At 40.3% G+C, this 17154-nt stretch overlaps 1 protein-coding gene across 1 annotated transcript; it reads right to left on the minus strand.

The window, feature by feature from the left end:
• Positions 1-348: 348 nt before the first annotated feature.
• Positions 349-17063, minus strand: BAG1 (BAG cochaperone 1). Its single transcript, XM_014880520.2, has 7 exons — positions 16957-17063; positions 13379-13507; positions 13148-13230; positions 12330-12443; positions 11713-11820; positions 6099-6161; positions 349-3686 (listed from the first exon to the last, which is right to left on the minus strand). Exons 1-7 carry the CDS (start codon positions 16997-16999, stop codon positions 3597-3599), a joined length of 630 nt encoding a protein of 209 aa, XP_014736006.2. The 5' UTR covers positions 17000-17063; the 3' UTR covers positions 349-3596.
• Positions 17064-17154: the final 91 nt, after the last annotated feature.

A 17154-nucleotide genomic window follows, 5' to 3' on the forward strand; every position in this document is an offset into this window, starting at 1 on the left:
AGGAAGGCTCCACACCCTCTGGACAACCTGTTCCAGTGCACGGTGTGCAACACAACTGTGTAAAGTACTTTCCGTTCTTTTTAAAAAAAAATAATTAAAAACAAACAAACAAAAAACCAACAACAACCAAAAAAACCCCCCACACCTAACCCAGCTTTATAAAATCTCTGTCTCGTTGCCGATCCTGAGAACACTGGAGGCCCCAAATCACAGCGCCCTCCATGAGGCCCTGCTCGCTCCCCTGCACAGCACACATGGCAGCACCAGCCAGAGCAGGGTGTGCCTTCCCCACTAAAATATGGCCCAAATGCAGCACTTAGTGACTATAACATGACCAAGGACAGCAGAGAACTTTCCATGTTTTATTTTTATCTTTTCATTTATCACAGTACAATAACGTAAGTTAACAAAAAAAAATAAAATCTAGTGCCAATTTCCATGGTGTCAAGTGCTCCACTCCAAACCACAAGTGTCCATTAGAAGTCAAAAAGTGTTGCTCCAGGCTTACAGTGACATCACCTTCCAGAGGACTTGGTCATGGAGGATGCCACTATAATTTTGTGCTGTTTCCAGAGAGCAACCCATCCCATGGCTCCAGACTCCACATTTCCCTGAGTTGGGTTTGGTTCATCTCACACCAGCCCACGGGATCTGGGAGAGAAGACGGGCCAAGGGCATGTGCAATTCCAATTTCCATTTTGATAAAAGACAAATCCTGTGGTACATTTTGCCAGGATGGCAAGTCCAAGGTGTGTAAACACAGCCAGAGCAACACAGTAACTGGAGGAAGACGATGGGATAAGTGCAACTACAGCAAAAGGGAGGAACTTCTGTTTTGACATGATCATGGCAGATTGTTGGGCTGAGGAAATGATTCAGTAGCAAAACAGGTATCACAGTACACCTGGACTACAGAATCAGTGAGACTACAGCTTAAGCTTGATTATTTATATTTACAAATTCTAAAGAATATTTAAAATCGCCTCTTCCTTCCCCTTCCTTCCACAGTTGCAGTTTGCTGCACTTTTGAAAAGCACAGACGCTTGCTTTTACTGAATTTAAGGCTATTATGACAAAAAATGTTTACAACTCCCCTCTCCAAAATCAAATATAAAAGTCAATTCACTCTAGAATGTCTTGGATAACTCTAAATGCAACCATCTGTTTTCCAAAACAAATCAACTCATTTTTATATTTGGAAGACAAAACAATTTATACTGCACAAGTTGGTCTTCATACACAGACTTTTGTCCTAGAAACCAAAGCACTTAGCACTGCAAGGTAAGTTTGGCTCAGGACACCCACCCTCTGCTGAATACAGATGTGCTGGTGGGAGAGCATCACCATCACTCTCTTTGCCTCAAAGCACCAGACCACTAAAATATCTGCTATGGAATACCCTGAAGTTAATCGACCTTGCTCTGAGATGTACTCACACGAGCACATCTAAGGAAGCAGCAATTTATGGGAAAGACTGCTGGGAAGACGATGTCTGTGTGTAAATGTTCTCACCCAAGAGAGAAAACTACACAGGAGCAGCAGAAATGAACACAGTCCTAGCCATGACCACAGCTCCCAGTTCTCTCCATGGGCACAGGAGGATACTTGCTCATTGTACGTGCACCTGTGAAAGCTCAGCGCATTAGAGAAACCACATCTGGGAGGGTGAGAATCCTTTCCATCATAGGAAAGTGGTTGATTTTGCATTCCCTGAATTAGGCAAGTGTTGCTGGTGGCTTAAGAGTCAGCTGAATCTGGTCCAGAAGCAGCCACAGGCTAGGCAGGGCTTCACTAAAATGACTACAACCAATGCTTCTTCCTCTTAACCTTAAAGTGCTGAGAAAATGCAGCATGACAGACTAGGAAAAAACTTCCACAGTCCTACCACACCAAATCCTAACATGATAGATAAGGTTCCTAGAAGTTTAGACTATGAAATCCTCCACAGATGCTGATAAGAGAATTTCATAAGGAAAAAATATAAGCTTGGAGTAACTGGTTAACAGCAAAAAACATACCAAACCTTGGTATGGCCAACCAGCATTTTTAGAATACAAGTGACCCTTTCTAATGCACAGCTATCACTTCATTTGTTCAATGCCATTTTTCACTAAAAAAAAAAAAGTTCCTCCAATTACGAACATCAAAGACAATACTGAAATAATTACACTTTAGGCATTATTTAAGCTTTATAACTTACAGGAAGTTAAAAATCTTTTTACATACATTTCCTATTTTTATCTTGAAAGGACAGCTAACCTTCAAACATACGGATAATGGCTCACTACCCAGGGGCCAATTCTAAACATTCTCAGTCTGACTCATTTGGGATGAAGAGGTTATTTCTTGCACAGAAAGAGGCTCCTTACCAGTCCCTGCTTTGCCAGCCGCTGTGTATCTGGCTGACCTCCCAAAGAGGAGCATCAGTGAAAAAGCAGCTCCTGTACATTTATGTTACCTAGAGGCTGACACGCTCCACAGTCTGCTCAGAACCTCTGAGCAACCACTGCAAAGTTGGCCGCACCCACTCAAAGGTTCTGTCTCCTGCAAAAGCTGACTTCTCACCTAAAAAAGAAGGTTAAGCACAGCATGTATCTGACTGTGAGACTCAGTCATAACCCTCACACAGATGGCACTGCTAAAATAAACCTGTGTCTCTTTGCAACATGTCATAAAAATTCACTGATTGCCTTAACATATTGGAATAATCACTGCATCTTCCCATTAAATATAGCATCACGAATTCAGTAAATTCAGAAAAAAGTATAAAAAAAACCTTTCAAAATAGCTCCTTAGTTATACCTTGCTTGAACTGAACCCTTGGTATTTGAGCAGCATGAGTCATCTCATTTCATTTCTCAACATAAGACAAAACACAAATAATAAAAATACAAATAATCTATAAAAACCACAGTACATCAGAAATCTTTGTAAAAAACATACATCTGCATCAAGGAGCTCAGTAACAACTCAAAGCACCACTCAAAATTAAGTACCATACATGTTACAGTACATTCCATTTATTATGACAATTTAAGGCTAAAATAGGTACGACTCCCTTATAGTCAAGCTTTCTTATATTTATAAATGCATACAAACATTAAGTAGATACAAATGCGTAGGGGTTTTTTATTGCTCTGAACTGTCTACTAGAATGTTCAACTTTCCCAGATGTTGTCTCAGTTTGCCTTTTTCAACCAAGCTGAAGTCCTACAACTGCAACTTATGGCACTTGTACAATTATAGACCTTCTTTGACTTGAGCTGTAAATAAATTCAAAGATATATCAGACAAAATTGCCCACCACTGAAAACTTCATAACTTAGTTAACTAAACTATCTTATCATCCATGAGATACACAATTCATCACAAAGATTAGTTCAGCCATTCTTCAGGAAGGATTTTCTTTTCAAAATAATAGTTCTAACCAAGCGGCAAACAAGACAACCAGCAAGAAATGATTGACTGGTACCAGTCTAACAGACTGGGCTTTGGGGGAAAAAAAAAGGAAGCTGGATATGTGCTCCAAAACAAAGAGCAAACTTTTCTTCTTGCTCATAGAGCAATTATGTTTCCTAATTATGTAAGGCAATGCCTCATTCTGCCAGTGCCAAATTCTTTGACTGTAGCTTGTCCATTTCTTGACCAATATTCCCTTCAATGGTATCACACTGGGCAAGAAAAACCTGAGAATAAAAAACAAAGAAATGTTATTGGATACACAGTTTGGCACTGGGAGGTGTTTCTGAAGAAGTGAAAGTGCAGTTTTATTGTGAATTTGAAGATGTCAATTCAGCAGCCACTTTCCAGTTGTTTTGGTAACAGCCTGTGCACACCTGCATTCACCCAGAATCCAATAGAAACATGACATTGGGTAAGGCTAATAAGGGTAAGAGCATGGCTGCCCACCATCACCAGTCCTGATGCTGACTATTTTCAGTTGATCCAAAGTCCATAAACAACAATAGGAAACATAAAGGTTCAGACAAGTTTGCACTTCATTCACTTTGCAGTATGACTTCTAAGCTCCTTTCTAAAACATGTACTTTAGAGGCCAGGGCTGGGAGGGACAAACCTACTCAGTCAAATTTAAAACAACCTTTCATTAAACCAAGAACTTTTCTACTTCTTAAGACTTCAAGGCACCATTGAACCTTTATCTTCATCAGCAGCTGGTGTTCCTCAAAAGACAGAAGGCTCCATTCCAACACAGGCAGTCCACAGCACCTTACACTTTCTTAGAACCCGCCCATGAATTCTCACAAGTAGAGTAACACACAGACCCAGCAGCCCCTGGTCACTTTGCTCAGCCATACACAGCACATCATACAGCACTTTATACCAATAAACTGTTTTAGGCCAGTCCCAAGGCATGCAAGTACTGCACTTTCTGAGAAAGATTCTTCCATTAGCTATTCATGTCTTGCCTTTGTTTTTGCTATGTCTGCACCAGACTCAGACAGTGAAACCGACATTTCATGTTATTTACATTAAAATGACACTAAGAAAGCACTTTCCTTCCAGAGCAGTGAACTGTTGGGCCACGTGAATGTTCCTCAACCATCACACTGGTTTGAATCATCTGTTTCCAACCAATCCCTTGAGCTGTCTTGAGTGATGAAAAATCGGAGGTGGTAACAACTGCAGTTGCTGGCTGCTACTGTTTCATATTTATCTCCCCACCCAGGAAGATGTGTGACTGCCAGCAGTAGAAGGCAGTTAATAGCTCCCCCTTGCTTTCATGGATTCTTAAGAATAATAAGCATAGCTTGCCACTGTTTCCTTGTTCTTGTTTTCTGTTTTCTTGCTCGAGAAAAACAAACTGTTGTTGGCAGCTCTGGTCTGAAACTCATTAGGATTCCTCTGCAGTCCTTAAAGGGTTCATAACCCACAGCTGCATAACGCTGTGCCTACAAAAGCACATAAATAATTCTGATCTCTGCTCAACAGAATCCATTTTATGCTTTAACAGCAATTCTTACACAAAGCGCCACTTACTTCTGCTGTAACCTCACCCAAGAGCTGAGATCCAGTAGCTTCCACAAAGTCGATAGTCTATTACAAGTTTTGCTGCCTTGGTTAGCCACATGGAATCAAGAGTGTGTTCAGAACCCCCACATAATACAGCCACACCAGCAACCACCTTCATTTCCATTTGCATTATCTGAACTTGTCTCAATAACTGAGTACAAAGTGCTTTGTCCCTCCCTAAAGCTGTAACTAAAACCACTTCTCCTATGAAGTACCTCTTGGTGGGCCTTCCTCTCAAACAGATGGCTATTCTAAAAAACTGGTGAAACATCAATGGGAAGTATTAAATAAGGTTACAGTGAAAGACAAAATCACTCAACTCTATATATGAATGCAAGGTACTTCCACGAACAATTTTTAGGAGCCCAACCTGGCACTAAAGCCAGCACAATACAAATAAAAACAGTAATACAAATAGAACTACCATTCATTTATGTAAGTTTGAGTGGAGAGTGCTGACTTCCAGTATTTATTAACAAACCTGCAGTTCAAGAAGAAAACAATGCCTAGGAATTTACAAACATCATACCATAGCAAAGCAATTAAACCCTCCATCCGCAGCACAGCTACTCTGCTGTAGAGATCTTCAAGACCTACTCTCCAAAGAAAGTTGCTGCATTGCAACAGAAGCGAAAGTTTCCAAAGAAGACCTCTGGCAAGGTCAGGAGTAGGTCAGCAGGAATTACAGTTGACTGCATGCTCGTGCCCAGACCTCAGTCATTACTCCAGTCCACCAAGATTCAAAAAAGGAGGAATTATCAATCCTCTCGTGTTCACAAGTTATCAGGATTACTTCACATCGTCAGGCAGCCATAAGACAAACCATTAATGTAAATGACAAACATTATCTGAAAACAGCATAAACTATGAAAATCTGTATTTTGTGTGCTGTTCTATAAAGCTATTAAATACTTCTCAAAGGAAGGTCATACAAAATACCAGTGTAAGAACAAACATTGAAAAAATCTAAACAGCTCATTTTCACAGACTCTTGGTATACAAGTGCCCAGCACTTATGGAGGGAAAAAAAGGAAAAAAACAACCAAAAACAAACCAAGAAAACTCACCTGGACCCTCTTCACCAACCCCTTCTTTTTCAGTTTACAGTCACTGAAATTCTCTGGCAGACTCTGCAGTAAAATAAGCAAACAAGTTGATGCAGGTTAATGCTAAAACGAACGTATAGACTTACAGCAAAAACTAGAATTATCAAAGAATCCTCTGAATAGGCATCCTGAAAATACCATGCCCAGTCACTAAGGATGATTACACAGGAAATAATATATATGAAAAAGTTATTAAAAAGTCAAGGTTGCAGCATGCTGACTGCAAAGAATCGAGCTAGCAAATCTACCATGTGTCTTTAGGGAATATACAGCAAAAGACTACACACACTGATTTTTCTGCTGTGGTGTGTGTTAACTGTTCGGCTGAGCTTTATCTTCAGGGTTTTTTTTCAAAGACTGTAACATGAACAAATTTCTTACAAATACATTAACTCAATCACTTCCCATCATTAGAATGCATCATTAGTAATGCAGCCACTGCTAGTCTAAGTTGTACATATAATCTCTGCAAAGTACTCATGGAAGGCAACAGATGTGAAGTGTTACATGATGTCAGCTTTTAATTTAATTCAAAGGGCATAATTTTATATATTCCTACCACCTATTACTTTCATGTATGTCATCCTGGCAAGTGCTACATGCTTTGTCCTTTCTGAGCTATGTGAAATTGGGGTGTTGCTGAGGAATGGTACTCAGGTTTATGATATTTTTTGTAATAGGTAAAACATCTGTACAGATGATCATCATTATATAAAGTTTATGTGAACATTCTTAAAAACACTGTGTTCTCACTGGTGAAGATGCATAAAAATCTTGGGAGTTTCTCACTAGTTTATTTTATTTTCCACCCTAACTCCAGACCAAGAATAGATGTTTCCCTAACCTAATCTGTTTCATTTCAGCCAAAACGTGAGCATATCTGGGAGGTTTAGATACACAAACTTCTTTTCTTTTATTGTTCAGACAAATGGAATCTACTCCTCCTGTTTGTTGCCCATGCTGTGTGTGATGGTGTGGGGAGCTTCAGCTGAGCTGTGGACAGTGTCACCTCTCTATGGGAATGCTCCTTGTCTCCTCAGAGGTATTTTGCTGGGGTTCCCCTCTTGAGCCCCAACAGCATGATGGCTACAACCCTAGTTTCCATCACTGAAACTTGGTAGGAAAGTTACAAAAACTGTAGTCAGCATACAGGCTAAGGGAGGATGAAATGGAGGATGAAGGAAATATAACAATATGGAAAATTGTAGGGAGAAAATGCAGTTGCTGCTCCCAGAATGGAATGCAGTCAGCATGCCTGGCTTCCCACACAATACACATGATGGGGCCTAAAGAGAGGGTGGACTGGAGACACCATGGCCAGGGTCTGTCCAAATCCTGCAAGAGGGGGAACATAGTAGTACCTTGTAGCTGATAAGCCACGTAACAGCTGTCAGCCATGGAAGGAAAGAGATTTCCTGCTGCTGAACCAGCAAACATGGCAAGATCACAGATGGCCACCTCCATTCCAAAGTTTACCTTGGATGCAATACTAATGCATAGCTCCAGCCCCAAAGGTCACTTCAGATGTAATACTGACATTACCCACCTCCAATGTACAACCACCCCCCACTGAACATGATGCATCACTAGAGTCACTCTAGCTCCACCTAAATATAAAAAGAGAATAAGACTAAGTTAAAAATGGCATAAAAATAGAGAAGACTCCATTATGGGGGATTAGAGCTGGTTAGTTTATTGCTTTAAGGAAGTTTTTGCAGCAAGATACTACCACCAGCAAACCTGTCAGAGTCTTCTATTGTATTAATAAAGGAGGGCTGTTCCGTAAACTGGTAAAGTGAGTCCTTCAAGGGCACTTACAGTCACTGGCAGCAAGTAACGACTGTGGATACCCAGGAGGGGGTTCTTCCTATGCTGTTGTGTCCTGAATTTGTCCCTGAATCTTGCCTGGGGCATCAACAGACCAATTAAAGGTGTGGAGGTCCAGGAGGGGCCTCTCTGTTTGCATGTGACCCCAAGCAAGTAAGCTGAACCACCCCCACATCAAGTGGGCTGCTCAGGGAAGGGTCCCCACAACAGGATGCTGACAGACTGGTGGGGCACAAGGGTCTCAGCTAACCTGGGGCACTGATACAGATATCAAACAGAAACGGTTGGAGAAAAACTCCCCTTTCACGTGACAATGCTCCTTGAGCTTTAGAAATACCTTTCTCTGAAGATCTGATTTCATGTTTACAACTCATGCTAAGAGATTAAAGAATTATAGTAAGACATGCTTATCACATTTTTATTGTGAGATAATTCAAAGATTCCTGATAAATTTAAAAAGTGTAGTAATAGGATCTCATCTCATTGTAAGTGGAAAAGCATCCCAGATTTCTGGGAAATGTTTATTACAGGAACAGTGATGGGGTTTTTTCAGAATACTTCTTTCTTTTTATCCTTGAATTGTTAATTTCGTATGGATTTATCCAACGACAAGTATAGCACAGACAAGTAGACAGTTAAATTTCATCAGAACAGCACAGTAATTTAAGTAAGTTCTACAGAGGAACTATAATTTTAGAAAATCCTCAGGAAAGGAGGATGGACCACCAGAGCATAACTATGAGTCAGTAGTGCTATCAATGTCCTCAATACCGATAGATGCAATTTGACAGATTTGTTGTGAACTTATGCTAACAAAATCAGTGACTGGTATTTCAGAAGAGAAAACTTTGTTCAATTCTTAGAACAAGCTGTTCTCTGCAATATTGTCTTTCTAGATTAAAAAATCTACCATTTAATAGGAGACCATCTTGATGACAAAGCAAGTGCTCACACTGCAATACTGGTGAAAACATTCATTAAATCAGAGCTGGTTCACAAGTACATACTGTCATGACTGTGGATTCAAATCTTCCTACTGATCTCATAAGAACTTGGCTTTTTCTTGAAAAAGCCTTTCAGATATTTAAAAACCCGAGCCAGATGACCAGGTAAAGCATTTCCTGTGTTCTTCTCACTGAGATTTGTAATCATAGTGTATTTTGACTTCTATTCCTGGACCAAATGTTTAAACTGATGAAATAAATAGCATATCTGTGAATGCACACGCACAAATCTTCAAGTATTGAACAAGACTCGACTGCATTCTTCCCAAAGAAAACTTCAAAGATCTGTGGCTTATGGCAATGTCTGGCTGTGTCAGACAAATTAAAATTTTGCAAGATGCAGCGAAAGCAGTAGCTGTTTAAACACATTTATGTTACAATGCTTAAGTTACAGATGCTCTACCCAAAAGCATCCCTTCATGCTTTTGGGTAGAGCATCTTTTCTTTCACACCTCTGGCAGTGACAGCAGTGTATTTTTTCTCTCACACTACACTACTGTATGACTGTAAACTTACTTCTCCACCTTCCAAATCCCATCTTTTAAATTCACAATTATTGAACCATGATGTCTACTAGTAAAAGTATTTTGTTCCAAACTCAGCTTCTCTAATTAATGAGCTTCTGCTACCAGTAAGTGAGTGATAGACCCAGAATAGAAAGAAAACAATATGCAGGCCTCCTAACCCTTATCTCTCTGTAACCAACCAAACCTCATTTTCCACCAAGCTGTATAGTTTTGAGTGATCCAAATAACACACAGCAGCTGAGACACCTCAATGAGCTGTGACGATTCTGCCAAAGGAAAAAAACCTAGAACATTTATAGTGTGAGCTTCCTGGTATATTTGACTTCTACAATGTATCATCCATTCTTCTCAGTCAGTCACATTTTTCCCCTCTGAATTTTTTAACATGCTCTTGACTCAATCAACAGCATCTCTACATGTTCAATAGCATTTAACAGATGTGTCAGAACTAGTTTTTTACTTGGCTACTGAAAAAAACGCTAATTCCTTGAACAAACCAATTCTATGATAAGATAAAATACTTTACTGCTTTGCATTTCTATTTGCTATTTTTTACTCTAGTGGAACTCATTTATTGCTCATACACATCCTTCACTACCAGTCTGTACTGCTGCCTCCATATACTGCACAACCACAGCACAGCTGAGTGCTGCCTCAGTAACCTGTTGGCCTGTTCATCTGACCTGGTGTAATACCAGCACTCTGAACTCCCACATTTTATGCAAAGATTCCACCCACCAACATGCATTTCATCTGCAAGACTGCACATTAGTCCAGTCTTCATGACAAATCTCACAGCCAGCTTTGTATACTAAAAGAAACAAGTATGTGCAATGCAACTGCAATCACAGGTATTCCAAGCCCTCACTTATTTAAAAAAACAAACAAACAAAAAAAGACTTTTCAATGTCATAGGCTCTTATACAGTAAAGTAACAAACAGTTATTATAGATTTTGAAAAAATTGATTATAATTAGTCTTAGCTCTAGCTGCTCCACTTTCTCAAGAAAGAAAACTTCAAGAAACAAAGTACAGGGAACTCCATTATTTCCCAAATCTAAACACTAGGTCACTGATTATAAGTCTTCCAAAACATTGTACCAGACCTAAAATCCTTTGTCCAGTACTATTTAGAATATTTTGGATAAGGAGATACATCACAGCATGCTTTCCATTTAAACCACGCAAAAAATAACAGAACTAAAAGTAAACTTGGATTAAGTTTGGATTCATCAGGAAGTAGTGAAACAGTTTTACAATGCTGCCTGCTGGATTCCAGAACTGCACACCAGAAGTACTGAGTTTGTTTTCTAAATAGGATTTGGTATCAAAAACTGAAGGGGTCAGAAATAAGCTTCAACACCATCTAACTGAGACAGTTGTCACCTTATTGACGTTTTCATGACAGCACATAATAAATCTGGCACTTCAAACAGGAAATCAGTTATATGAAGTCTTTATGTCTAACAGCATTCAATAACAGTCAGCACAATATCCTCCTTCATATGAGGCACAAAAGGAAAGAGAAATTTGAAGATTTCAAAATACTTAGAATACAGCAATTTTTTAAAGAAGTATTTAGAACTGTTGGCTATAACAAGCAGCAAAGACTATCATCATAGGTTCACAATACAAAAGCAGGAAATTAGTAAGCTTCCCACCATTCCTAGGAACACATCCATATTACATAGCATTTGATGATGGCCAGTTCAAATTATTACTCTTAGTCCACTGCTGAACTTTTTCAAAGAGCCCATCAAATTAAACTACTTTTATTTCACCAATTATAGGTATTTGTATGGCATATTTCTGAAAAAATTCCAATAAAAGGTCCCTGTACCAAGGAGGAGACCCAAAGACACCACTACCACAGAAAAGCAGCATTTTTCATTCAGAGCAGGCCATTATGATCTTGATGTGTAACCTAATTGTATAATGAGGCTCACAGAGAAGGACCAGTAACAGAAACAGAGTAAGGAAATACCCTGGTTGGGGCAATTTTCTATTTATCTCTGTACAAGATCCTATTCTCATCTAGCTCTCAGCTACTACATGATACAGAAAGATGTGTATTATACTCTGGAAATGTAATGTAAGGTTATGATCCACTAATGACTGTGAAGCGCTTGGATAGCCAAAAACTAAATTTCTTAGTACAGTACAATATCAAGTAAGTTTCTGTTGGGATTTGACCCTCTTCTGTGGTTATTTACTTACAATGGCATCAATCTGTTCAAGGGTCTTCATGAACTGCTCTGCAGTTCCTTTTATCCTCTTGTCCAGCTGTTTTAGTGCTTCTGCTTGGAGATCCTTTGCTAAAAATCCCTGAAGAAGAAAAAACAAAATTATTCCATACCCTACACAATACTCACCTAAGAAAATGTCAATCTACATTAGCAGAAAACATCTTTTATTATTTCTGTATTTTCAAACGTGATAGGGACTCCAATCTTAATCCGTATTCTTCTGTATTTTATCAATTCTTGACATGGTAAATGTAAGATCTGTTAGGTTTACTAAAATGATAAACATGCAATAGACCTTCTTCTTTGGACTTTGAGAGAACTCTTAAGTTTTTCCAGATATAAAGAACATAACTTATCCCGTATGAAACAATATTTATCTTTTTCCAAACGGTGCCATGTCTCTATTTTGCAAACTCATAAATGGCATTTGGAATTCACTAAGAATTATTACTGGCTCGGACATTTAGGAGGGGCACCCTATTACCGACTACTCAAAACCTTCAAACTGTTTTGTTTGGTTTTTTTTTTAAATAGATATACGTACAAAACTGCTTTGCAAAGATATAAAGTGATACAAAACTGGCATACCTTCTGGATACTTGTGAACTCTTTATTAACTTCCTCTAACTTATTAGCTATTTGCTCCACTGACTTCTCCAAATCTTTTAACTTCTTTAATTCAGCCTCTTCTTCTGGACTATTCTGCGTATTCAAAAGTACAACATTCACAACTAAGGAACAAATAAAGATACAATGTAGCTAAAAAGCAGCAGTGCTGATACAGACATAAAGGCTTCTGAGGGTTTAGAATACACACTACACTGTGGCTATTCTTTCCATATTTCAGTACCTACCAAATAAGCTTCTTCCAAAGCTTAATTACAAATATACTTAAAACAGCAATGTATATAAACACATATAATGAAATAAATTTGAAGGGAAAATAAAAAGTGCAAATTTTTTTATTTTTGTCAACTTGTATTTTTAAAGTATATGCAATATTTACATCATGAGATTATTACCTCATCCTCAAGTTGCAAAGCTAGTTACAAATCATTTCACTAAAAATAATCCAGATGATCAAGACTGAGTAGCTACAGTTTGGGAAGTTTTTTTTAAACCAGAAAAATAAGATGAGCAGATAAGGTCATCAGTGCACAGAAAGTTCAGGAGCACTGACCACAGATTAGGCAGTCTTGTCAATAATGTAAAGAAGCCAATCAATAATGTAATTTCAGAAAACTACAAACTGCAGCTATTTGCAGTGTAACATGAGACAGAACTCAACTTTGTGGATAGGTATACAAAATTAGGCTAATGCTGCAGCTTGTTTCTGCGTTCAACAGCTGACTTACTGATGAAAATAACAGTTTAAGGGGTAAGAAAGGTGCAAAGGCAATGCTTACCCTTTTCCCAATCAACATGACTTTGCAACCGTTTTTAACACCAAGTGCTGATAACGGTTGTTCCAATTCTTTCAGAGACTTTCCTAAATGAAGAATGAGAAAGGAAAAAAAACAGTTAAGTACACTTAGTGGCATAGGAATGTCTTTTTGAAAACGTTCAAAACATGGACACCTGAAAGCGACTAAGATGAAAGCTTATCATCTATAAGAAACATGGAAGATTTAAGTTACCTTTGTATATAAGTTTCTGAAAAGGAACTGGGACTCCAGTGACTTGTTCAATAAGTACAGCCATATCTTGTAGTGTAGGTTCACCATCTTCTTGTTGAGAAGCAACTTGAATACTATGCTTTTCATTACCTAGTAGAAAAACAGAGTAACAGTAATATCTATAGTAACTTAGAAAATATTACAGAAAATTCATCTCTAATATTTATTACCATCAATGTATAAAGTTCTCAAGCCACAGATTCTCATGCAGAATCATAATTTTCAATCAAATTATTCTATTGAATTTCCTTCCTCTTGAAGAAAGGACCCCAGCTGAAAATTTTGGTTAACATTGGAATAACCTCACGAGTTAGATTGGGTGTCTTTTACCAGCATAATTTAGCTCCTGCTAAATATTATTCCTTATCTAAGAGTATAGATGGTGTCCAGACATCCCACAAGCTCAAGCATGAAAGCCCACACCTTCCTGCTTCCACACCATTTCCTACTTCTAGTAACTTCTAAAGACATGAGTCTTTGGTATCTGAGACAATTTATCACTTCCTTTGCTCCCTTCTCCTCAAACATGAGAAACAAACAATCATTGTCTACCCTGTTTCATCTCCACCACTGACCAGAGAGAATTCTCAGAGTATAAAATCTATTTCTCCCCATATTCTACTGATAAGCAGACATAACCACTTGGAGAAATCCCAGCTTATCTGTCACCTTCCACTTATGGAGCAATCTATTCAGACTCCCTAAGATTACTTGCATGCAAACAGGAGGCAGTTCCTAGGGGAAGAAAAAGGAGTATGCCTATTAATCTCTGCTTTGCAACAGACCCTTTCTACAACCCTCTACTCCCACACACTTAAGTCTATCAATCTGAAAGCACCCACAGGAATCAGCCACCTCTGGCTGCAAGGGAAATCAAAACAGGCATTTTTTACTCTGCAGGAAGAGAACACATACCAGAAGGAAAACTATTCTCATGCCACTAATTTAAAGTGCACATATCTTTTACACAGGAGAGTGCTAGAAAAATTGATTTTAAAATGCTCCAGCCTCCCACAGTCACATGACAAGTGACACTGTAGCCTCAAAAATTTTAAAGTACTAACTAAATTTGTTATTCCAAGACAATTTTAAGCTTAAAATCACATTATTCCCCTCTCACCCAAGCATTTCCCATAAACAGCCCTTCTTACCAGTTTGTTTTGGGGGAAAAAAACCAAACCACAAAATACAACCTCAATATATTTCAAAAGGTAATTTTGATATATACAACTGCTTTATATAAGGGCTCTGCCCGTGAGCAGTTGAGAGGAAAAAACAAAAAAACCCCGAACATTAAATGAGGAAAAAAACAGATTAAGTTTGTCTAACAGAACCAGTTTAATTACAAATTATGAGTACCACTTTGGACAGACTGTAAACAACTTTTACTGTAAATTTACAGCAGAGTGAAATCACCATAAAAAAAGACTCATGGGTTGCTCCAGGTGCCAGAGCTGAGATTCCACTGCAGCCCACAGTGAAGACCATGGCGAAGCAGCTGTGCCCCTGCAACCCACGGAGGATCCCTCACCAGAGCAGGTGGATGCCTGAGAGGAGGCTGTGACCCTGTGGGAAGCCTGTGCTGGAGCGGGCTGCTGACAGGGACTTGCAGACCCATAAGAAAGGAGCCTACACTGGAGCAGGTTTGCTGGCAGGATGTAGGTCTACTGCCATTTTATTTCTCAGCCCTGATTTACATCTTTCCCCACTTTCACTCATGCACACAAAACTTTACTAAAAATGTTTTGTGCAAAGTGGTCAAGCTGCATCTGACAGCTGCAGATGCAAATCAGACAGATGAAGCCCAAGCTGAACACAGGCTTCTATTTGCTATCTACTAATAACAAAGTCATTATCAGGTAAGAAAACAATTGGGAAGACAGAAACATTCTCAAACAAGCAGGTTGCTGGCAAACAGTAAGACATCGGAATTATAAATATGTCAAATCATTAAATTACTAACATCTTTGCAAAATGAAAAGCCCTCAGATCAAATGAGCTCTCTGAAGGCACCAGGCACATGAATCATGATGATTCAAAGAGATTATTCTACAAAATTCCTCAACAAAGACTCTTAAACAAAACTACCAGGTGATAAAAGGAAACGTTTTACAAAACAATTTGAAACACAATTTGAAAACAGGAATGAGCAAGCAAGAAAAAGGAAACCATAAGCTTTAGAGATGGAAAGGACATTACCAACATAGTGTAAAAGAAACAAAGGCAGAAATTATTATCCAGTAATTTTTTACAAAATACAACATTACTAAGTTTTGCTAACAAACATCAGCCAAATACCTTGATGATTTAATACCTTACTGTCCTCTTCATTCCTCCTCCTGTCTCACTTAGATCCACTTTAAAATTTAAGCATGGTGTTCCCATGTTTTTAAGTACTGTGGAGTCCAAGCTACTCTCACCCCTCTACAGTAACGTTTTATGTTTATTTATTGATACAAGCCTATCTTTCTCTCCACTTTCTTCTCCCTCCTCCAGTTTTTCTTTTTGAGGTGGAAAAAATCCCAGCTGTGTCAGCTGGCCTTTGAGATGGCCATTCCATCAGGTCAGCACCCACCTGTCCTACTGAAGGAACCACTCTCTGTTGCAGCCTTGCAACTCACTAGCTGCAAACATCCAAGTCTCTTCAACAAACCGGAAGAAAGCCTACTGTGTAGCACCTGCTTTTAACATGCAGTGCTGACTTCAGCAATATATTTCATCTAAATGAAGACTACCCAAACAACAGAATCACAGAATGGGTCAGCCTAAAGGGACCACAGTGGGTCATCTGGTCCAATTCCCTGCTCAAGCAGGGTCATCCTAGTGCAACTGGCACAGGATTGTGTCCAAACAGTTCTTGAATATCTCTTTCCATTGAGGGAGACTCCACAACCTCTCTGGGTAACTTGTACCAAGATACAGTCACCCACAATAAAGACATTCTTCCTCATATTCAGGTGGAACTTCCTGTGCATCAGTTTCTGCCCATCGCCTCTTGTCCTATTGCTCGGCAGCGCTGAGAAGAGCCTGACTCCATCTTCTTGGCATCCCCCCCTCAGATATCCATTCACATCAATGAGGTCCCTCTGTCATGTCTCCTCGAGGCTGAATAGGCCCAGCCCTCAGCTCTTCCTTTTAAGAGACGCTCCAGCTCCCCATGATCTTCGTCGCCCTCAGACAACCTCTGCCCTGGCAAAGACCGCCGTGTCACTGTTCCCGCCACCACCCTTGCAGCACACCTACGCCTGCGATGCAGCTAGAGCAGACACGGGCAAGCCGCGGCCAGTAAGGAGCGAAGCTTCACACCAGCAGCCGGGATGGACCCCAGGCCGAACGGGGGCCGGGCCGTGCCCCGCTGAGGCCGCCCCGCTCGCCCCCACCGCCGGTGCCGCCGCGGCCCGCCCGCCCCGCAGTGCCCGGTGCCGCTCCGGGCCGGGCGGGGATCGCGGGCAGCGGGGCGGGGAAGGGCCGGGAGCGGCCCCTGCGGCCGGAGATGCGCCCCCCGCCCGCTGCCCGCCGCCCCTGCCCCGGGCGCTTACTGTAAGTGACGGTGACAGTCACCGGGGCTCCGGGCGCCGCCATCTCGCCCCGCCACAGGAACCGTCGGCGGCGCAGCCGGGGCGCGCCCGGAGCGCGTCACTTCCGCAGCAGGAAAACGGGAATGCCGCTTTCCCGGGCTGCTCTCGCGGCCGCACCGCCCCGCGGCTCCCGACGGCAGCAGCGACGCGGCCGAGGCA

Source organism: Sturnus vulgaris, chromosome 1 (genome assembly GCF_052056855.1).
Source record: "Sturnus vulgaris isolate bStuVul1 chromosome 1, bStuVul1.hap1, whole genome shotgun sequence".
NCBI classification, from domain to species: Eukaryota; Metazoa; Chordata; class Aves; order Passeriformes; family Sturnidae; genus Sturnus; species Sturnus vulgaris.